The following is a 23,719-nucleotide window of genomic DNA, read 5'->3' on the forward strand; positions in this document are numbered from 1 at the left end:
CAGGTGCTGTGAAGACCCCCCCTGCACAGCTGCCTTCCCCACCATGGCACACAAAGCATGCTGCAGGCAGGGTACCGAAGACATCGCCTCTTATCACCTCCTACAGCTGCACCAGGCCCATTCCTCACCTTCTTTTATGCCCAGGTCAAAATGCTTAATCACAGAATGACAGAATGGCTTGGGTTAGAAGAGACCTTAAAGACCATCTAGTTCCAACCCCCCTGCCATGGGCAGGGACACCTTCCACCAGACCAGGTTGCTCCAAGCCCCATCCAACCTGGCCTTGAACACTGCCAGGGAGGGGGCAGCCACAGCTTCTCTGGGCAACCTGGGCCAGGGTCTCACCACCCTCACAGCAAAGAATTTCCTCCTAATATCTCATCTAAATCTCCCCTCTTTCAGTTTAAAACCAGTCCCCCTCATCCTATCACTCCATGCCCTTGTAAAAAGCCCCTCTCCAGCTTTCCTGTAGCCCCTTTAGGTGCTGGAAGGTGCTAGAAGGTCTCCCTGGAGCCTTCTCTTCTCCAGGCTGAACAGCCCCAACTCTCTCAGCCTGTCTCCATAGCAGAGGGGCTCCAGCCCTCTGAGCATCTTCGTGGTCTCCTCTGGACTCGCTCCAAGAGGCCCATGTCCTTCTTCTGTTGGGGGCCCACAGCTCCTTCCCACTTCAGAGTAGTGAGTGATCTAACTGTAACTTTTTTTTTTCCCCTCTCTGCCCACTTCCATGGGCTGGGCTGATTTACTCTGAAGTGGAACCTGCTTCTAGTCTTTCTTGCTAGGATTGCTGGGGAGAGCTCAGTGGCTGAAGCAGTGTTGGTCCCTTCCAGCCCACAACTTAAAAGTTCACGGAATCAGGGCTTGTAGCCTTCCCTAACAGCATCTCTTATTTAGGAAACTGTCTGTAGTGACAGAAAAAAGAACCCTTTCCTCCCTCCCAAGTATCTGAGCTGCCAAGATAAAGCAGCTGTACACTTTGTATCTTCTTTCCCATTTACAGTTACATGGAGCAACAGAAGGGAAAAATGGAGAAACAGCTAAATACATTGTGGCAAGGAGACCACACCTCCTTGGAAACTTGGTGCAGTGGGCAACTGCTGCTCCGAGTCTACAGCCTGTTTCAGAAGGCTGAGCCCAAGCACGAAGTGCCTGAAGGTGCAGTCCCACTGCTAGTGCAGATCACAGCAGGACTTCGAGGCACCACGAGCGCAGCAGTGATGCTCTCAGAAGGAACAGACCCTGATCTCACACCAGAGATCTTTTTGCATGTAAATGAAGCACAAATTTCCGAAAGCTGCTGCCACTACAGCTGGCTGCTCTCCCCCAGGAGCTCCCACAGGCAGTTAACAGGCTCATGTCCTCCATCAAAGGTCAGGATACCAAGAACTCCACATCAGACACTTTTCTGCTTTTATTTTAAAAAAATCCAGAATGGATCCAGTAACAGTTTTATCAAGGAAATTGTTTTACTATAAGCAGAGAACAGACACAGGATGGAGCAGAAGGCTCAGCCAAACAAAGTATTTAACTTCCACAGAGCCTCTTCTGTAAGAAATAACGTTACAGCTGAATTTGAAGTAACCCCCCTCCCTCAGAACAAGGCTACTCACCTCGATGCAGATCTGAACATTCTCTAGCAACATAACCAGCCCTGGCATTGCTGCTCCCAGGCCTTTTTACCTGCTCACAAGTACTCAGATCCACAAGGAGGGTCCACACAGCTGTTATTCTCCTCCCCATTCCAGCAGAACTTCCATCTCCACCCTTCGATTTAGTGACATCGTTTCCAAACTTTGATAGCAGATTTAGTACACCATCGTGTCAAGTATCAGAAATAAATGATCAGCGAGTCCCCAGGTGCCTCAGTTGAATACCACGGGGCCAAACACCTAACTTTGTCTGGCATGAATTAACTTTCATCAAGTGACAATTTACCTAGCAGACACATCACTAAGTTTATACATTAAAGAATTTTATATATAGAATACTGCAAAAACACAGTAAGTCTGAATTCTGCCCGTTGCTGCTCAGGAAGGTCCCTTCTCTCCCAAGCGTCAAGAAAAATCGACCTCTTCTTCATACTCTAGTCAAGGCAAGACAGAGACTTCTTATTGCTTCTCTTCCTTCTGATCCCCCGGACTTCCAGAACCCTCTCGTTCGGAGGCCATCTGTGGAAGAGTTGGCCAATTAGTTGTAGGAACAATATGCTTCTCCTAGACATTTTTTTCCTAGCTAGCTGCTGAGTAAGTACTAGACTGAGGAAGCCCTTCCTTCAGTGAAAAGGGTAATTGTCCACTGGAGAATGGAAGCCATCCTCATCTCTGCATGACTGCTACTAAGAGGGAGGAAATTATCTTCCCATTATTTACACTTTCCCGGTGGATGTAACAAGCTTACGCTGCAGCACTGAACGTTTGCAGTTTGCCAGCAGAAAAGCAGCTTTCCGCAGTAAGGAGAGCTTAGCACCACCAAGGTCACCCGCGCAGAGCGCGCCGCTTCTGTCCTGGGAGACCTCCCCGGGCACACCTGCCGGGGCTCGAACGGGTGAGCCTTCCACTGGGAAGGAGATTGAGGAGGAAGTCCTGATGGCCTTACTACTGTAATTTTAGGAAGTCTGTTTTACACTCATCCTTAAAATAAGTCCAGACATTACTGCTTTACATGCTCTACACACCTAGGGGAAAGCCCTGTCTGTGCTCTTCTTGATGCTCCCTATTAAGAGCTTCCAGCACTCTTCCATGCCACACGGTACAGAAATGCTAACGCACCGTCTGGGAGGCAGGCTACCGACAGCAGGATGGCCAAGAGTTCAGGCCTTCAACACTCCCTCACTTTCTACAGCTGCCCCTTCAGTAAGTGTCATTCAGAGGCAGCCGCACAGCGGTACCTCCAAGCACAGCCCTCACCCACGTGTTTAGTGTCCCCACTCACCCCTCCCCACCTGAGGGCTATAAAATGGCGATGACCATGAACCTACCTTCTTGTATGCCATTTCAAAGAGTTTCAGGGAAGCCTGCTGCAGGCTGGTTGCTGCCTGCCTGATGTTTTCTCCCGTTTCGGCATCTTTACGAGCCAGGAGTTCCCTCATTTTAGCAATTTCTTCTTTCAATTTGTTGCACTGCAAATAAGGCACAAACAAACATGATGAAATCCTGCACTTTGTGCGATGAGAATCTCATTCCTGTCGTTTCACCCACCCCTTGGCCACAGCAAAACTACTGTTTTTTTTTTTTTTTTGCCAGAAGCCATGAAATTAAGTCTCAAACTGAGCCATACGGTCTGACTGTGCTCAGTTCCCTCTGGGCACCTGTCCACTTCACTAAATGTGCCACAGTTGGCATTAATCGGTCCCCTTGTTTGCAGTCTCCGCAGAGGCGCCAAGGACAGAAAGCCCTGCAGAGCCTGAACAGCCCGCCAAGGATGAGAGCTGCTGTCCCTGGCACACCTCACCAGTGAGCCAGTCACCAGGATAAAGGGAAAAGAAAGCTGGTTTTCATCTATATTTAAAGCATGTCAGAAAGCCAACAAGTAAGGCTGTTCACCACCCTGTTTAATGCCTTTGTTGCACGTGGGAGAAGGAGCAGAGAGGCAAACCAAAGCAATACAGTCTCATCCCAGCCCCTGTAGCCATCTGTCAAACCCTCCACGCAGTCTGGCATCTCTCTGTCAGCCTGGCATGCTGCTGGAGAGGCAGGCCCGGAGAAGCGAGGTTACTGGGGTACAGCTGTACCAGCAGCGCTCGCTCAGCAGCTTTCGCAGGCAAAACGTGGGCAGAGTTCTCACTCAGACCCGCAGGAAGACGAAGGCGATCGACACCTTCTGTGTCAGGCCACCATCTCTACCCAGACAGCACAGGGCTTCTTCCAAGCTCTGCTACCCACTTGCCCTTGGTATTCCCCAAAAGACATTACAGAGAACAACAGTCCTTGCAAGGAACAAGGATTTAGGCTCTGTGCTCCGGTGAGAGAAAACTCCCGTGATCATAATCCCAAACAGAGTCGGCCAATATCCATCCTAGAGAGAGGGTCTGGGCTGAGAAACAGCATTTAAACTGATCAGAGGCTACTATTTACCAGTAAACTATAATCTCGTTCCTTCAAACGGCTCACAGAAGCCCTAGGAGCCCTTTTATTCTGCTTCCGAGATTTGCTAGCTTGAAAATTGTGCAATCTGTTTTAAACTTGGCTTTAGAAACTAAATTGTCACTTAGAATGGTATGAAAAGCTCTCTTTTGATACTAAATATCCACTTCACTCCAAAGAGAGAAGAAAATGTGGAGTTAAGTGGATACAGTAATTCTCATTGCCACCAAGTTCTTGGGTGCTGTGTTTGTAGTAAGAGGCTGCCAGGACTGCACAGCAGCTTTGCCTTTGTCCCTCTGCTAAGACGCTGGCAGGCCCTGCTCGTAACCTCTAGCTTTTGAGCAAAACTCTCATCTCACAGGCCACAGTACAGTTCTAATCAAATCACCACAAGGCCAACTCAAGGACATAATTCATGCAGAAACCTTTCATTAACAGCTTCCCAGGCTCTTAGATCTTCAGCGACACTGAACTTGCACTTTGAAGTAGGATATTTGCTATTATCCAAGCCATGTTCTTCTAAGTATGTCTTTACATCCTCCTATCAGTCTCGCTCATCCCACTCACCAAGTGCAAAAACCAGGACAGCCGATGACTGTGCCATCCTTCCACAGCATGGAGATACGCACAGAGTCGGTGCCACTGGCCAGAGCCAGCTATGAGCGAAGTGAGAATCTGAGCAAAGATACAGCAAGGAATCTTACCTCCTTTCCTGTTACGGGACCAGAAACTACCTACCTCATCTGCTGGCAGCTGATCCTTGAACTCCTCCATCTTAGACTCTGTATCATGGATGATGCCTTCAGCCATGTTCACAGCTTCCACGCGTTCCTGGGTAACAAAGCTCATGAGGGCCTACTGCATGCACCACTGGCACCACGAGTTGTGTACGTGTGAACTAGCAGCTGACACTTCTTTCCCCAAACTGCCAAATTCCACTTTAGCTCCCACCCAGGGTCCTTCTTAATGGCAAGGGAGAAGAATAAATGCAAGCGAACTATTTCTAGATGCATTCTGGCACCAGCAAGCCCAAACAGGCAGGCTAGGCAAGGCAGTCCTCATGCTTTCACACTCAGCAAATCCCACTTCCCTGGAAGTCGAAGCAACTAATGCAGCACTACTGTTGGCACACTGAAAGAGCCAGCAACTGCAGAGACAGGACAGCTCGCTCTGCTCTGCTCCTTCAGAAAGCAACAGAACTTTCAGAAAATATTCTTAAGCTTCTTCAGCAACAAGAGCACCAGAGACAACTAAAATGCTAGGTAGTTTTACTCGTCTTCCCTTATTACAAATGCACGTAGCATCTCAACAGTGGAAAAACCCCACTGTGCTAGGTGAGAAATACCAGCTCCTAACGTTACTGTTGCAAAGACAACTAACAGGGGACAGGGTAGGCTGTTAAGTACAGCAAAGCCACAGCCCTGCTGAGACATAATTCAGTCCCAGTGTCAACATGAACTATTTCACCAGCAACCGTCTCGGGACACCCAGCTCTCTCCATCTGAGAGAAGAGTCTACCTGAATGAGGGTGTGGTAATATTCTCAGGAGACTAACCACTTATAGTGGAAAGCTGATGAAAAATAATTTTGTTTCTACACTATGTCTTCACTCTTTGTGGGATGTCAAAGTTCACAGCAGGATGCTGAGGCCAGCACAGTGATAACTCTGTTTATGCACTCATGATACTTCCACGGCAGTAAAACCATGATCAGAAAGGTGTAAGGAAGGAATTTTGACAATTACAGTTATGCAAGTCAAGTAAAGAGAAGTGTTAGTTAAGAAAGCAACTTAATCACCTTCACCTGATAGGTCACTGGACAGAGATGAGTCCTGCTTCAGGACTACAACAGGGAAGAACTTACTCAGTGATTTATGATACAAAGTCACAGCAAGGCAACAGGAAAAAGTTTTCAGTGCAGCCTCTTCAAATGCTAGGCCAGCACCTACACTTCATGGCAATGGTGCAGTTATTTAAACAGTGGGACTTTTAGACCAAAGTCTTTAAAGGGTCTCCATCCAACCTACAAATGCTAATAAGCCAATGCTTTGGGGCTTTAGAGCTTCTGAGGCATGGACATGCTGCTTCACGTGAATTTACTCCACACATTCTCTCCTTTAGTCCTCCTCTGATCCCATCAGTACTGAGGGTGAGATTTTACCACACTGCCTGAACACTTGAGACAGGTTTCTACAGACCAGGAGAATATGAAGTGGGTAAATCCAGTGTGCCAGTTTCAGCAGCCACTAACTATACGATGGTGCCACATCCCAGAGTAGGCCTCCACTGTGTCAACGTTCTATATTTAGCAGCATAATTCATTAGTACTACCCTCATTAAACCAATTAGTCCCAACCATTAATCCTATGTGTATCACAGGTTCAGTCACTCAACCATGGCAAGTGTCAGTCTTTTCTTGACAAAGTCAGTGAGGCTTTCAAACATCTCCTGATGTCTCCACCTGCGCTGAGGGCAAATACTGAGCTCAGATGAATGCAGCATTCGAGATGCCACCATGAGGTTTTAAGCACTATGGAAAGCAACTTCCCACTTAAGAAGGAGGAGGCTGAGGTGCAGGTTTGCTTGGCAGGTTGTATAAATTAAGACTTAAAATAAACTCAGAGAAAGTAGCTTAAATATCCCCATACTGCCTCCATTTAGATGGAACATCACTGCAAGAACCCAGCTGTAGCAGGCTAGCTACTACAGCCCAGATAACAAGCAGGTGGACAGAAAAGAGCATTGACAACAAAAACCATAATTAGAATTGCAAAGCTCAAAGCTGTTTGTCATGAGTAACAGGCAGGTGAGTTTGCTTACTGCTGCCTCTGTGTCCCAGCAATTCTTCAGGGAGGAATTAAAATGCCAGTCCCACAGGGCAAGTTACTCAACCCAAACCCAAGATCCAAATGCCTCTGCCTACTCCTTCTTGCAACTCTGGAGTGTAAATTGAATATAAAGAAGCAAGCAGATATTCAGGTAACTGCACAAGCAAACAGCTCACGACTGTACAGACCAGAAGCTGCAGCTCCTTCAAAGGTGGGCACAGTGAACAGCAGAGAACGGCGATAACCGGCAGGCACACTGCTAGCTGGAAGATACTGTAACAACCACATTACCTTTCTTCGCCTGTCTTCCTCTGCATATTTCTCTGCATTCTTCACCATGTTCTCAATTTCATCTTTGCTAAGGCCACCAGAAGACTGGATAACAACTGCATTAGAGAAGAAACATTAATAAAGAATGTGCTCTCATTTCTGAGGTATTACTTCCCCAACCCTCTCAATGGCATCAGCCTCGCTCAGGGACTCTGCACCTGTGCAGGCCCCACGGGCAGCACAAAGCCAGTCTTTGAAGAGGCAGTGATGCTGCTGGCAAGATAAAAGCCTGATGTCTTACACCTACGAACTCCCCAGAGCTCTGCCAAACACCTCCTGTCCAATGGCCTGCAAGTCACTGTGACCATTTTTCAGTTACTCCTCCTGGAAAACGACTGTGCACACAAAGCCCCCCAAACCAAAGGGTATTTCTAGCAGGTTAAAAACACAAAACTAAAAAAATAGCAAAAAAACCCCAATCAAACAAAAGTAAAAAAACCTAAACAGAAGGAATCATTTTACCAGGGCACAGACATTCCTTTCACTGTCGGAAAGCAGTCCAGGCTGGTAGAAGGATATGACAACATTCCCCACCCAGCTCCTCACGCTACCCTTAAGTGAACATAGCGTGATTCTATGGTAAGGCTCCTAAAGGTCTCCTCTTTTTTTTTTTTTTTTTCCTCCATTAGTACCAAAAAGTATAGCCTAGACTTAATCTAATTTCTGCAGTGAAGCATAATTTCATTGCAAAAGAGAGGACCAACATCCACGATATCACAAAGTCCAAAAAAGGGTATACCAAGATCCTCACCCAAATTAAGTTTTCCACTTAATATTTGCCAATGGAACAAAACTCTGAACAAAGATACAGACACACACATGTCCTTTGGATGCAGATGTGGGATGAGCAGTTCAGTTTTATAATCAGGATGATGTTTGCATACAGATAGGCAGCTAAAAAACTCTGGTTGCCTATTACCAGGAGATGGCTACTCAGAGGTAGAAGGCTGCCACACGTCGAAAATCTACAAGGAAATCGAAGTAACAAGCACCGTGGTTTTGGTAACAAACTCCTGCCAAAGGCCAAGCAGCATGATTAAGAAGAGCATATACCTTCAAGGTGCCAATAGAGAGTTAATATTGCTCTTAACTGGAGCTTGCATTTCATTGCTCAAGTGGTTGCCTCCAAGAAACAACAGAAGGGCAGTAGAGAGGCTTCCCAGTTAGAGGCACAAGAGAGATATTTTGTATCAGGGGAATCTACAAATGCTTCAAATTAATTTTCTGAGCCCACAACAGAGCTTTAGAAAATGTCAATCCTGTCGTTAATTACCCCAGAACAGCGGGCCCTAACATTTCATTGCACTACAGAGCAAAATATACCAACAGCTTGAAGTCCCCAAGCCTCCTGCCATTTAGAGACGTTTCCAGCCTAAATGGATGAAAATTAACAAGGTAGTTACACAAAAATACCTGATGCTGCAAAATACTTGAAACTTGAGACCTTTGTAATGAAGTAATTAGAAACAAAACAGGATGTTGGCACAGGGCTGATCTGTTCAGCTGTACTTGACATGCCTTGGATTCAACAGAGATCATCTTAATTCGCTATCTCCCCTAAAAGCTGGCACCTCCACGCAGGCAGCCTCCAACAGACAGCAATCTCTTCATGCACTAGCAGAGGGCACTCCCAAAGGAACAACAGGCCCAGGAGCACAGCTCAAGAACAACTCGTACAAGGTGCTGGATTCCCAAACCCCAATTTCTGTCCCTTCAGGGTAACTTAGGGCAGAATGTCACTGCTCCGAGCTCCTCAGAGACACAGGACACCCCTGTAAGCCACAGGAGCACTGCTCCACAAACACTCGTGAGCCCTCAGTTAGCCACCCTGTATGCCCAACACCTCTCTGGGGACTGGGGCACAGCTGATACATACAGGAAACCCCAGGAAACAGTTGCACTCTGCTGAAACATTGCTATAGCGACCACAGCAGACTGCAAGACCAAGAAAGGACTGTCGTACAGTGCAAAATGACTTGGAATGTGGTAAAACCCTGCCAGTGAGGACTTCCTTGACCTTGGTGTAGGCAGGTGCTTCATCTCTGCCTCACGTGCACAGAGAGAGCATCCATTAGTGGCAATCTCTGTCAGCAGGCTAACAGTGAGGGCAAGAGTGCTCTGTGTTCACAGAGGCTTTAGTTCCTTAAAACGGATCTACAGGTCAGTTGTCACTTCTCCCCTTCCCTATTTCATTCTGCAGTAGTCCTTTGCCTTCCTTTCCAGAGAAGACACTCAGGCTAAGATGACTTCAACTGCACCTATGCTGCACTGGCAACAGATTGCTTGTGTCATCCTTACTCTTAAGCAAGTAAGACGTATCACAGTCCCCACCCACCCCTGGACTGTGGGATGCCCACGAAGGCAGCACTCCATCACCTTTGGAATCACCCAGTGTTCCCCTCAGTGCCCAGTGTGCTACGGCACCTTCACCGCTCCACACCTTCGCTCCTCACTCCCAGGCAGCACCCCAGAGCACTTACTCTGCTGTTCGCGTCCGGTGCCTTTATCCTTGGCTGACACGTGAACAATACCGTTGGCATCGATGTCAAACGTGACCTCAATCTGGGGCACTCCACGTGGCGCTGGAGGGATCCCAACCTGAGAACGAGAAGCGCTCAGCCATTAGCTCCCACGTGGACATCAGCTCAGGGTACGAGGCTCCACTGTCAGGCACGCTGTCAGTTGAATCAACTGTTAGCTAACCCTCAGAGCCAAGTCCTCTCAACGCCTGTTGGCATCACGTGGTGAATTAGCAGTATCTAGATTTAACAGGATACAGATTTTCTACCCAGAACAAGTGCACAGACGCCACAAGAGGCAGCCCCCAAGTTTGGTTTGGAGGTGACACAGGTTCTGCTTTATTGCTAAACAAGCCACTCTTGCCCTCCAGGACACGGCAGGATGCTCTGTTTCCTCAGTTCTGGACATGACTGGACTTCACTGTCTACCTCTGAGGCTACGACACTAAGAGGGACAGGCAGTACGGCTTCCTTCAAAAGTACAAAAGAAAGGCAAGGCCCCTCCTTTCTGGATGACCCTTCCTAGCAACAGCAAGTTTGGGCAGTTAATAACAGTGCCAAACTCTGCCAACACTGACCAAACCCATTCTGCACAGGGAGCTGGTTAGGCAGCCACACACTGCACACAAGAACCCCTGGAGCACAGCTGTTCTCCAGTAAGCAGGGCAGTTCTACAGGCGTTCACAGAAAAGTGGTACTGGGCTGGAAATGGGCTATCCTAGGAGCAGGTATCATGGAACCTGCTCCAAGTCTTGTCTTTCCAACACCAGAGGAAAGGCCCACACTCAGGTTACCTGCTGCACAGGCCTGGTACCACAGAGCTCGTTTTGCTCTTTGTGCCCAGAAGTGGAAAGGGCCCTTCTAGGTGATAAAGCCCTAAAGCTACAGTAGCCCCTGTGCCACCTAAGACTGCTTAGAAACTCTAAGCTCCATCTGAAACACTAGCTGCTCCCCTGCCACTGCAAGGCTGCCCCAGAATCAGGCTGTGCCTCTAGAGACTGCTTTTTTACTACAAATAGGGTCAGGTGTCTTCTGTAAGATGACTCCCTCGCTAACACTGCCTTCAGGGGTCAACTGAAATGGAGAAGGCTTTGAACTTCTCAAAGAAGGTCAAGTCTAAGGTCATGAATACTGAGTAGCCAACGTACCAATGTGAACTGGCCAAGGAGTTTGTTGTCACTAGCCATCTCTCTCTCCCCCTGGCATACTTTAATCTCCACTTGAGTCTGCCCATCAGCAGCTGTAGAAAACACCTGTGGAAGAGGAACAGAAAGTTACTGGCTAGCTAGTAAACTGCAACACATGAAGAGAGGCAGCTACAAGCTGACTAAACAACAAGGAAAGGAACAAATAAAAGCTGCTTTGAAGAGATAAAGAATCATTACATGCTTGTCATTGCCCTGTTCCTCTTACAAAGCACCGAGGCACCAAGACTAGCAACAGCCAAGCTCAGTGGCATCTCGTCCTATATGCACTTGAGCACATGAAAACTGGCAATGCCACGCCAACAGCAGGCTCCAGTGGCAACCAGCCACGTTACCAGAACATTTCCTCCTGAAGCAGCAGGGCTCCTGCCCCAACCCCACGCCCCAGAGAGGACAAGTGTTATCAGTAAGAACACATGCAAGCAGACCCAGAAAAGGCAAAGGAAAGGATCACACCCAAGGCTACTAGGGCCTTACAACACAGGAAAAAAAAAATCATCCCTTCCGAGGTACGCTGCCCAAGAAAGGTGGTCTCAAACGTGTGAGGTGCTCAGTTACAGAAGGTCTCCACACAATTCTTCTTCAGAATGATGTGTTGACAGTTACATCATGGCACACACACTGCAATCATGGCCAGGCCACAAACATCCTGGGGTATCTTGGCACACATTAACTCAACTTACCTCACGCTAATAATCACCACAGATATTCAGTGGCTGACATTAAATCTGATTTCTAAGCCACTTCTCCTTGCCAGATAAGGAGGAGACAAGACTATCTACTGGGATGCTTTGGGTAGCCTTCACTGGGTGTTTGAGATCACCACAAAAGACCCACCCATCTGGAGTTAGTTTGTACCTGGCTCTTCTTAGTTGGTATGGTAGTATTCCTGTTGATGAGCTTTGTGAAGACACCTCCCAGTGTCTCAATCCCCAAGGAGAGGGGAGTTACATCCAGCAGCAGGACATCAGTAACGTCACCAGCTAACACGCCACCTTGAATAGCTGCACCAATAGCAACGGCTTCGTCAGGATTAACTGCTTTGCTAGGAGCACGGCCAAACAAATCCTGTACAGTCTGCTGCACCTGAATGGAGAGAAAGCACAGCTCGTATGCGGAGTGCACCATTACCGCCCAGTGCTCTGGCCACGAGAACATGCCAGCCATGGCTGGAAGTCTGTATCTTTATGCTCCTCCTGCCATGTAACCCTGTGGCATGACAGACACATTAAGCTTCAGGCTTGTGACTGCTCCCTAATTCCCCATCTTCCACGTACCCTGTTAAATGCACTCCTTTCAGTCTAGACAACCCCTTCTCTGGAGACTTTTTTTGCAATCAAGTTTGCCAGCTGCAGGTCAGCCTACACCAGTCCTTTCACACAGCCCGGCCGTATTCAGAAGGGATCACTCCATGCTTATCAAGCAGGAGTCAAGGACTGCTCCCCGGGAACTTGTACAGGCCAACACTGGGCAGAACACAGCTGTCAAGGACGGTACAGCTGTGGAGGCAGAGCGCAGGGAAGGTAAAAATCCGGAGCAGAAGGACAGTTAATCTTGTTTGTGTGTAATAAAGGGAAAAAAAAAAGGAAATTGTATGAAGGACAGTATTTCCCAACTCTTTATTTAATGGGCTGTTTCACCAGAGAAGTAGATTTGCTATGTCAGCAGGCAGCCTGAGCTGCGTTATTAGCTCTTCACTGCTCTGCCCTTTCTAAAGGATGTGCTCACGATTACAGCAGATTTATCGCTGAAGTATCCAGATGGGAATGCAATAAGGTGTCTGCACCAGAGCACAGCTCAGTAGTCCACTCCTCTGCCTTACAAGAGAAGGGTGTGGGACTTCGATCCTGCTCGCAGCTTCCCTCCTCCCTGAGCACACGCGTTAGGCACACATGGGCACGGGTGAGCACGATGTGCCTGGAAAACAGTGCTGTAAGCAAACGTCCAACTCTGCACTCAAGCCAAGAGACATGTGCTGAGGGTGCTCATTACAGAGGAACACACTTCATGTATGAGCATATAATTAAGTGCAAGTCTTTCCCTCTGGAGGCGTATTTTACAGTACAAGAGAAACATAACTTCTAGCCACCCACTGTATGTTCCCTGGAGCACTGGCCACGCAAGCGCTCCAAAGGTGGCACGTTCCCTCCTAGCAGGGTGAAATGAACACAACAATGTACGTGTGAGAAAGCTCTGTGCAACATACAGGCGCTGATCTCGGAGCCAGAGCTGTAACTACAGGCACTCCAGAATGCATCATGTAAGCTCAAAGCCACAGATGCTGGAGATTATAAATAGGGCATAAAAAAGTAAAAACAATAATAATAAAAAATATCAATATTTAAGTACTGTCTCCCACCCCCAAAGGATACACAATGTTTCAGAAAGGGCTTCCCCACCTCTAGAAGTGGTTTTTCATCACTTCATACGTAGCTAACGACACCATCTTTCCTTTACCCAGCTGGAACAGCGGGGCCTTTGGGAAGGTATAGCACAGTCACCCCACTTGAGCTTTGGCCAGAGCAGCAGCTTCCGTTTATCTTGTTGCTCTAGTTCTCCTGCCTGGGTGAGCTTCTGCACGCACTAATATCACCTCCAGCCACCAGGCTCATTTAACACTTCGGGAAGAAAAAAAACCTCACTACCAAACCCCACATCAATCCCAAGCAGGACCATGTACACACCTACTATCCTAGAAAGGACCTGCAAATCCCCAATCTTAACAGCAAACAAATAGTCCAAGCCTGACTGATCACTATGGAATGATATTTTGATGATCTCTCTAGAAAAGGACAAGCTGTACCCTTGAAGAGAGCAGTGTACATACACATTCAGCTCTGACTTCAGGTGAGTTAAGCCGTAGTCTGCTTTGCTACAAAGAAGAACAGTAAATCACCAGCAGACAGTGCCTTATCTGCAAGACTCTGCATGTCAGCAGAGCAAGCTTCTCAGTTACCTGTTGGTGCTTATCACCACAGAACACAAGGGCCAGGTATTAGGTAACGAGTGTTTGGAACAGCCAGTTAAATATGCTTGGCAACATCCAGCCCCAAAGAGGTAGCTGAATACAAGCAACCAGCAGGTAACAGAGCCCTTCTGCTTGTGCAGTTTCTCACAGCTGGCTCTAAGTGCTCTACACAGGGGAAGAAATCCACTAAAAGGCAAAGATTACTGATAGGTTACTGCCATTGAAGTGTACCTTGATCACACACTGAAGTCCACAAACAAGAGAAAACACCCTGTGCATCTGAACAATGCTGCTGGTGTTTGGTCCACATCAGAAAGTCCAGTTGAATTTTCAACTCCTGATGCCTCCCACTTGTCTTTTTGAAGCGCAACTCAGCTACAGCCCCCAGATCCAAGCTGAGCTGATTAAAAAGGATGAGAGAGTCCCTTCCCACTGCTTTCATGCGACTAACATGTCTGCTCTGCTCCTGGAAGCCTGCAGCTGCTGCAGCGCTGGAGTTACCAGATTCCCAACTCTTCTGTTACAGCTCACCCCTAACAGGAAGCACTAGCTAGCTGTGCCAGCTTTGCCTGTAACGGAGACAGATCTCATACCTTTGGCATTCTGGTCATGCCACCGACGAGGATGACTTCACCAATGTCACTCTTGCTGACTTCAGCATCCTGCATGGCTTTCTGGCACGGCGCTACCGTCCTTTTGATCAGATCAGCTACGATGCCCTCAAACTGCGAGCGACTCAGCTTCATGTTCAAGTGCTTTGGTCCAGAGGCATCCATAGTAAGGTACGGCAAGTTAATGTCTGTCTGCAGCACAGAAACACACACGAAGTGAAAAACAGGAGTGGAAAATAAGGCAGCTACAGACAGATTTTAGATTTTACAATACAGTTTTACAGATTTTACAGATTTTAGATCAAGTTCCAGGTTCTGTTCTGCCTGTACAGAAACATCTACGTGTCTGTTCTGCGGCCCAGTCTTTAAGTGGCAGCAGGCATACTTCTATGCTTGACATTTCAGACAAGAGATAGGAAAATTATTTTGTTACACATCTCAGGGTTACAACTGTTAAGTTCCAATTTCAATAGTGTGTTGTTTTGAGGTCTTTTATTGTTAAGAAAAATTTCTATCACAGCCAGGAGGTAAGATCAGAAACATTACCGCTTCCTTTAGCACAACACAGAAGCAAGCCCACCTTCAGAGTTCTGAAAGGTTTTGCCAAATGACTAACATTTCATGTAAGGTGAGCTACGTGAAGGAAATAACTCATGACTGCTTTCTAAATGCAAACAACTCCTGTTCGACAGCCAGCCCATTGCCATTTAACACAAAGCTCGTCAGTGCCAGGAACCATAATCTCCACTTTTCATGGCTATTTGTGAATGATCCTACAAATTCACATGTTGGATTTTTAAAGCAAATCTTATACTGAAACCATCTTGTTCAAGCGCTGAGTCATGCTGACATCAAAAGATACTACAAATCAAAGCAATTAAAAACATTAATGCTTTAAGCTGCAGAGATTAAGTTTACACAACAAGAATTAAACCCACGTTACTGACTAGAGGTGTGCATTCACTGTATTAGTAATATTAGAGGAAAAATATTAGGCAATAATATTAGGGGAAAATAGGGCCAAAAGCAAGTTTTTTTCCTTTCAGCGCTAAGGAGTTAAGGAATTCAGTTTTTCCTGGTATGAACAGACTGTATTTGCCAACTCTTGAGCTAGTACAACAGAGCCTGCTATGTCTCTGGCAGAACTATGCATCCATTGTGACTTGCCTGAACTCCTTGCTATGAGCTCCCCACTGGCCAACAAAAAGACCACCATAAAAGAAAAAAGTTTATTCAGAACCTAGAAACTGGCAGAGACCCCATTTCAATTACTATATAATTGACCTTAATTTTCACTTAGGCAAGACTATTACACCCCTAACGTGCTGCTTCTCCATCTCCTTATTCAGTAGTGAATAAAGGACATGCTTGAATGCATTAATATACAAAGCAGGTGGAAAAAATAAAAGTGGGTATATGTTGCCCATTGTCTAGACAATGCTTCTGCAGGCAAAAAAGTAAAGATTCTTCATAGAAGTTATTTCTTATTATTAGACAAATTAGCTGTTTCAGTGGAATGAGTAGCACCAAGGTTTTGGAACTGCTTGTGCAAAGCCACAAGTGCTTCCAGTAACCCAGCAGTCCTAGCTGCAGCTAAGTTCCCTGATGCCCATCATACTTCTGAAATACATAATAAGTTGGGAAGAAGGTCACATTCCCTGCAAGATGAGAAAACATGATGCCAGAAGAAAGGTAAAACCCAGCACCCGTTAACATTCTTAGTTTCTGACAACTAACTGCGCTCCTAAACCGTCTACCCTGCTAACGGACTTTCTGTTAAAGTGGTAGCATTTGGTCACACAGAAGCTTGTTCTTCCACCACAAGAAAAAGCAGCAATTTTGTACAGCTTTGTGAACAAAACCAATGCAAAACTCAGTGTATCAAAGGGTTTTACTGGACTGCTTTGAACCCAGCCACCTACCTGCACGGATGACGAAAGCTCACACTTTGCTTTCTCCGATGCTTCTCTCACCCTCTGAAGGGCCATGTTGTCTTTAGTCAGGTCAACACCCATCTAAGCGACAAACAGTACGGGTTAAGAGACTCTCAACTTTTGCACAGGACTCGTGGAGAGCCTTTCTTCATTGCAGTTCACCGTCCTATCACTCTTGACTGTGAAGATGCTTGGAAAAGTACAGCCCTGTCTGTGCACTTCTGGTGATCTCACTTCTGGCAAATGTATTTAGCATTTCAAAAACATCTGCTAGCCCTCTCTGCTCTGGTAGTGATTATACACTAAGTAATCAATTAAAGCTTGGAAAAGCTGATGCATGACAGAATATAAAGGCAAAGGAGTTGGAATTACACTGCAGTTTCCTGCAGCCAACCCTGTACTGTATGCATCTGTGCTGACACATTCAATTGGACCACAGATTTTTATTATTAAAAGTAAGCAGACTATGTATAGGGTAAGTCCTGCTACACTAGAGGAAAAAAAGGCAGAAGTCCTGCTAGTCTATGCCTTCCAGGAGAGGAATATTCCACCTCAAGAAAACAAGCATAAGAACTGGAAGCCAGGCTAACAGGTGCCTAATACTCTTAAATTTCAACTGTGCCATAGATTACAAACCAAGTCCTAATAATTTAGGAAGATTTACGTTCTTCTATAGAAGTTAAGTGAGGTTGAAAAACACAAGACTGAATTCTGATGAGATGCCTTACCTCTCTCTTGAACTCTTTAACAATATACTGTAGCAAAGCCTGGTCAAAATCTTCTCCACCTAAGAAAGTGTCACCATTGGTGGACTTCACCTCGAAGACTCCCTTCTGGATTTCCAAAATGGAAATATCAAAAGTGCCACCACCCAAATCGTAGACTGCAATGCTACAAGAACAGATGCAGAAAGACATTACTTTCCAGACAAAGTTGTGTGGCTCAAAAATCACTCTCCTCAGGAGACGAAGTGTGCAGAATTCACGTTGCTGTCCACAAACGTGAAAAGCCTCTCTGAAGACCACAGTAAACAATTACACAGTGCACGCACTCCTTGAGCACTCCCGAGTCCACGTGGAAGTCTTCTCTGAAAGATGTGCTACGCAATACTTAACCTTGCCTGTTATTTCAGAGGGCAGTTTCTCCTTCTTCAAAAAAAAAAGACACACTCGCATCCAATGACAAGGACAAGGACACCAGAACCATTACGAAACATGGTTTTCAAAATGTGAGGCTTTCACAGCACTATAATCTACATCAGAAACACAAAATCTGTAACAAAACCCCTGCATTTATATAAGCACCCTTGACAGTGACAGAAGGCTGAATGCAGTCAGGGAAGAAGACGCAAGCTGTGGATATCAGGCACCAAACGCCAGCGTACCTCTTGTGTGACACTTCAGCACAAATGGTGACAGCCTCTCACCCAGTTGTCCTTAGCCACACCTATCACTGCTACTGGTAGGTAAGATAATTAAACTGACACTCAGCTTTGATAATTCAGTTATAGCTGCAAGTTATGAACTCACTTTCTTTAACAAGTATGGCTGGCATAGAACAGAGGTGACATTACACAGCACTGACTCACGGCTGTGAGTCTGCTTTGGCAGCATTCCAACCAAAGATTTTAAAAACCAGAAAGCAGAAGAGGCATTTACAAAGCAAATTACAGCATCCTTATTTAAGAGAGGGTAGGTGTTCTGAACAGGCACTTACATTTTGTCTTCAGACTTGTCCAGACCATAGGCAAGTGCAGCTGCTGTTGGTTCATTAATCACCCTCAAAACATTCAAGCCAGCGATCTGCCCAGCATCTTTTGTAGCCTGAGGAAAAAAAGAGGAAGAGTGCTAAGTACAGGGAGAAACTAAAGGCAATTTATAGGCCCAAAAATCTTACAGCTTGGTGAATACCTGTCTCTGAGAATCATTAAAGTAAGCAGGGACTGTGATCACAGCATTCTTGGCTGAATGTCCGAGGTAATTTTCTGGAGGAAAAAAGGAGACAAAACAGAAAGTTATCTTTCTAAGATGAGTAACAACATTATTACCATGTAGTTTGAAATAATGTTGCTGAACTAAGAACAGAAGACAGGCTTGCTGCTCAAGAACCTGCTGCTTTCTGGGAAAACACAGAGAACAGTAAAAAAAATAAAGTCCTTCCACATAACATGGAGATTTCTAATAGAACAGCAAAGCACCTCCGCAATTCAATCGGTAACTGGATGCCACTAGTGAGTGAGAATTCATCTGAGAGCTTTTTAATGTGTGAGATTGAAGTTGTTTTACATTTCTTTGGAGTGTTCAACATGTGATGCACTTCAAACTTACTCATTTTGATCCTTTTTATAGTCTGCTGTAGGTAACCTTTATACTTACAAATATACATAGACCAACTTTACAACCTTTCGAAACAGTAAGTCAGGAAAAACATGTATTACACCCTAACTTAAGGTCACAAACTTCTCTCCAAAAAGAGAAAGATGTCATCAAATGCAGATTCAGACCTGCTGAAAAACAAGAATGTGCATGATGCAGTGAGAATGCACAGGCAGGATTTATGCCCATGCATTAAACCCACACAAGCCTTACACACTGCATTATCCTGTGTTGCTTGCAAAGCCAGATCATCCCATAGTTCAATTCATGTATCACCCAGGCCAAAAGCCACCAGACCTACAGGAAGCAGACCCCTGCTTAAGGCAGAGGAACACCATTCTCAGAATAAGTCAGACTCATAACATCTAGAGGCTGGCATACCACATACTCATATTTTACTCTTGGGTGAAGCTTTAGCAAGTGTCCAGGACCTAACACTGGGGGAAAAAAAAAAATATCTTTGGATGAAGCTTCAGTAACAACCTTTAGTCCTGCCCTCCAAACACTTTATCAATGGATGCACAATGTTTACCAAACGAGGCTGTGGATGGCAGCTACTATTATCTCTATGTGTTATACTCAATTCCCCCAGAAACCACATTAGGAATTGGAAAGGAGAAAAAAAAAAAATTCTCCAGGCCAACACATATTTTCCCCTAGTGAAGATTCAAAACCACGACTGGCTAAGCAGCTGTTCATTCAGCCCAACAATCAGGTCCCTTGAACACTCCCTTTCTTGCTATATATCATGTAGTTGGATAAGAACAAAGCCACTCAAAACCCTGGCTGCCACGGCCCGTGCTCAGCCACAGCCTGGGAGGCACAAGGACTGCAGTTTACAAGGAAAAGGAGCTCCCTCTTCTGATAAGTGTGCATCCAATTCAATTAAAATTGAGTATCAACTCAATCAGTATTCAATTTTGATATAAGTATGCTTTAAGTAAGGCACTAGTATCTTGCCAAAGATCCGAGGTTGAGGCAGGCACTGATCTTCCTCGAGGCTTTGTAACAGCCCATCACTGTACCCTACCACAATCAGCCCCGTGCAAGATCCTGCTATACACGGATTCTCATACCAAAAAAGTACCTTCATGGCTACTGCACTGCCCTTTACCATGGCCCAGCACCGAGGTCACACTTGTGCTCACACATGGCAAAGACCAAACTGTACCAACCTGCAGTTTCCTTCATCTTCATTAGTACAAAGGCACCGATCTGGCTTGGAGAATAGAGCTTCCCACAAGCTTCTACCCAGGCGTCACCGTTGGAGGCACGGACAATTTTAAATGGAACGTTCTTACTGAAAAACAGAGGAATTCCAAACTCAACTTCTGTATTGGCACACAGCACAAAACCCCTACAACTACTATCAGCAAGTGAACACGTACAAGCTCTAGACAAAGACTACCAAACTTGCCAACAGCAGCCTCAGTCACAGGGACTCCCAGAAGTACCAATATACTCCTACTGCTTTTAATCAGCTACATCATTTAATCACAAGCCTTAGGTATGATCACACAGCTTTGTAAACGCCCTCAAGGATGAGAACAGTCTTCATTGGTACATGTTGACCATTCTGCACAGCATCAGCAAAGCTTTTTTTCTTCTTCTCTGAAAAACTTAAGATGGTCAGTAACTAATGTAGCAAAACACAGCCTGGCCCTCAGAATACAAGCAATGAAACTCTGAGACGTGAGGGCATAACTAAAAGGGGGTTATATTTTAAAACGTTAACATGTCCTGTTATACAGCACTGTTATTTTATGCGTTCCTGCTGGTAGTGGCACTGCTCTCCACCCTCACTTACATATCCTTCTTCACTTCAGGGTCATCAAAGCGCCGCCCGATGAGACGCTTGGTAGCGTAGAAGGTGTTGTGGGGGTTCGTCACCGCCTGCCGCTTCGCCGGCATTCCAACCAGGCGCTCGCCGTCGGCCGTAAACGCAACAACCGAAGGTGTTGTCCTGGCACCTTCCGCGTTTTCCAGCACCTATGTAAAAAACATAACAGGATGCCATCAAAAAACACTGCCTCTGAGAACACTAATTTGGACATTCAACTTCTAATACCGTCACTATAAGCTGGTATTCATTTTTTACTTACTTTCGCTTGCTTTCCTTCCATAACTGCCACACAGGAGTTTGTTGTACCCAAATCAATTCCAATAACTGCACCTTTAATTGCTTCTGAACTGTAAAGCATATTATGAGAAAAAAAAATTACTACTAAAGGAAAATAACTCATTTGATAGCAAAAAAGCTTTCTACCCTGAAGACAACACGTTTTTTTTCCACCAGCTGTTGAAGCAAATACACACTGTATTCTGACCTAAGGTGTTCTGTGTCTGACTCCTATACAAGAATTTAAGCTTGTGCCTCTGTATTCACTCAGATCACTTACAGCTAAACCCAGGCTTGTTTATTTAAATATATAAAATGCTATTCTTCACCAGAACCATCTGTACTACATATATTCTCTACCTCCCTTAGGATTTTGATATAAAACAAAGCCATAACTAATTCTGTCCCCACATTCATGAAGTTTCCTGGACTTGTTTTGGGTCACTTTTGATGTTCTAACACCTTTGAAAACATTCACCTGGAGTCAAAATGCTAATATTGAGTTGTATTGGTTTGTTTATCACTGCTTAGCATAAAGATAAGAACACACAAAGACAACAAATTATTAAGCCCATATGCAGGGTTCTCTGAGCCAGAGCCAAAGATAACCATCTTTTTGATCCTGAGGAGCAGAGTAATTTAATTCTGAAAAATGGGAGTGGTTCTTACGCAAGACAAACCTGAATCTTCTCCTTCTTTCTAGGAAGTCTGTATTACCCCTTGCAAAGCTAGAGAGAACTCCTGAATCATAGTGTTGCCTTATAAACAAATCCATGTTCTGGCATGAAGAAAGCATACTGAAGGCAGAGCAGGGCCCTTATGACCAGGCTATCACCTTCTCACTCCCCAAGGTGCTAAGTCGCTCTAACTCCAGTTCAAAGAACATAAACCAGTGATCTCAGAAATGTGCAACTGCTCCGTTTCTCTGTACTAACCAGAACCGGGCAGTTTTCCCTAACACAAACAGATCTCCCATTCCTGAATCAGCATCAGCCACAAAACATCTGACTAAGTTGCACAACTAACTGCTACTCTTTTCCCCTGATCTTGCAACAAGAAAAACAAGTGATTAAAATGCATGAGCTGTTTGAAATAAACTTTATCTGTCGTGAAACAGAGCCACGCATCACTCATTTCACGACAGTGTAAAACAATTTGTTCCACCAATTTTTTTTTTTCTTAAATGAAACACATCTCAACAATTCACACTCTGTGGATGCTGCTGATGGCCAGAGAATGGGGAAAGAACAACTCTTAAAAGTTCCCCTGGAAAAAAAACAAGTAAAGAGATGAAAACATAGCCTTAGAAAAGCGACACACATAGGTACTAGTTTTATCCTGCTGGTTTTGCTCCTTTACTCCACCTCTGACTCCAATAATTAGTTCTGGTATCAGGAGGAGACTAAATATAAACATCAAACAGCCAAACATGAAAAAAACAAGGAAATACTTACGCATATTTTCTGCTGGATGCTGCTCTGAGAACATTTTGACTGAGGCCATTCCAGAATGTCTACAAAACAAACGCGTTCTAATGAAAATTTAGTTTTAAACATGAAGTTGTCTTCAAGCCAAGCCTTTCAAAGGTAGACGATGTCTCAAGTGACACGGTCCTACGACAACATTGTATTTTTAAAATCTTGAGTACAAACTAAGAAAGAATTTGAAAAAGATTCAGATTGCTGTAGAAAACCAATTACTGCACTTATTCACCTCCTGTGACACTGATTTGTATTACCAGAACCGAGCTATTGCCCTCCTACAAAACAACCTACGAACACGCTACCAGGCAACGAACATTTCAGGAAGTTAACTCTGACCCTTCAGCTTTCAATGAACAGCCACAAATAAACATTAACCCCATTTCGCGCAGCTTTATGCGCGGTCAGCAACAAATGATCTACTCCATCCTTTGAAGAATGTGCAGCGGAGATTCTCCAGTAACTCTCCGTTTTTTCGCAGTGGCCATAACTTCACACGTGCAAATCAGTAACCCGGGAGAACTCCGAAAGCATTATCCCTTCTTCTGCTTTGGGAATGAGTTTTTAGCAAAACATCTTGATGTATTACGAGAAGCACCACAGACAGGACGCACCAAGACGTGAACGTTTCGCTAATTCCCCACGACACTCGGCCAGGCCGCGCTCCGTGCGCCGGGAAGGGCGCAAGGGCCTGCGCAGAGCAGGCCGGCACCGCGACCGAAACAGACACCTGCCGTCCCCGCAGCCCCCTCCTTGCGCCCACCGTGCCCCCACAGCCCCCCCGGCCCCCTCAGCGCCGCCGACCCCTGGGCCTCCCGCGCCGCCTCGGGCCTCCTCCGTCCCCCCCGAAGGCCCCGACCCCCCTCACGCACCTGTGCCAGCCCCGGCGGCGCGGGGGCGGGGGCGCCGCGCGGCAGGAGCAGAGGGAGGCGGGCGGCGGCGCGGCTGGCGCTGAGCATGGCGGGGCGGCGGTGGAGCGAGCCGGGCCGGCGGGAGGACGCGGGTGCGTGCGGGGCCGCGGCGCTTCTGGAAACCTCCACCCACGTGGGCCGGGGGTGGGGGGAGAGCGCGCCGCAGGACCCCCCGTGCGGGCTGTCGCGATAATCGCCTGATCCCTCCCCTCGATTTCGGCGCTGCGCTTGGACACCAGTGCCGGGACACGGCTGCGCGCTGCCTTTCTGAGACCGTGAGAGAGCTCGCTGTCTCGGCCGGTGTGTACTGGGACGAGACACGGGCGCCGAAATGGCCCGCTGCACACCGGCACCGCCAGG

The 23,719-nt window shown here is 46.3% G+C and overlaps 1 protein-coding gene and 1 non-coding gene across 2 annotated transcripts; both read right to left on the bottom strand.

Moving 5' to 3' along the window:
• Nucleotides 1-1,395: 1,395 nt before the first annotated feature.
• Nucleotides 1,396-23,480, bottom strand: HSPA9 (heat shock protein family A (Hsp70) member 9). The gene is made up of 17 exons (XM_068417244.1): nucleotides 23,321-23,480; nucleotides 22,422-22,480; nucleotides 20,951-21,038; nucleotides 20,656-20,837; nucleotides 20,024-20,148; nucleotides 18,384-18,457; nucleotides 18,190-18,296; nucleotides 17,202-17,364; nucleotides 16,462-16,554; nucleotides 14,522-14,731; nucleotides 11,819-12,046; nucleotides 10,904-11,008; nucleotides 9,717-9,834; nucleotides 7,198-7,292; nucleotides 4,818-4,910; nucleotides 2,975-3,115; nucleotides 1,396-2,165 (listed from the first exon to the last, which is right to left on the bottom strand). The coding sequence occupies exons 1-17, from the start codon at nucleotides 23,405-23,407 to the stop codon at nucleotides 2,106-2,108; spliced, it is 2,028 nt and encodes a 675-aa protein (XP_068273345.1). The 5' UTR covers nucleotides 23,408-23,480; the 3' UTR covers nucleotides 1,396-2,105.
• On the bottom strand, nucleotides 11,506-11,576 carry LOC137672879 (small nucleolar RNA SNORD63). The gene has a single exon (XR_011049665.1). It is a non-coding gene; the product is annotated as a small nucleolar RNA SNORD63 (small nucleolar RNA).
• Nucleotides 23,481-23,719: the final 239 nt, after the last annotated feature.

The sequence above is a fragment of the Nyctibius grandis genome, chromosome 22 (genome assembly GCF_013368605.1).
Source record: "Nyctibius grandis isolate bNycGra1 chromosome 22, bNycGra1.pri, whole genome shotgun sequence".
Taxonomy (NCBI): domain Eukaryota; kingdom Metazoa; phylum Chordata; class Aves; order Nyctibiiformes; family Nyctibiidae; genus Nyctibius; species Nyctibius grandis.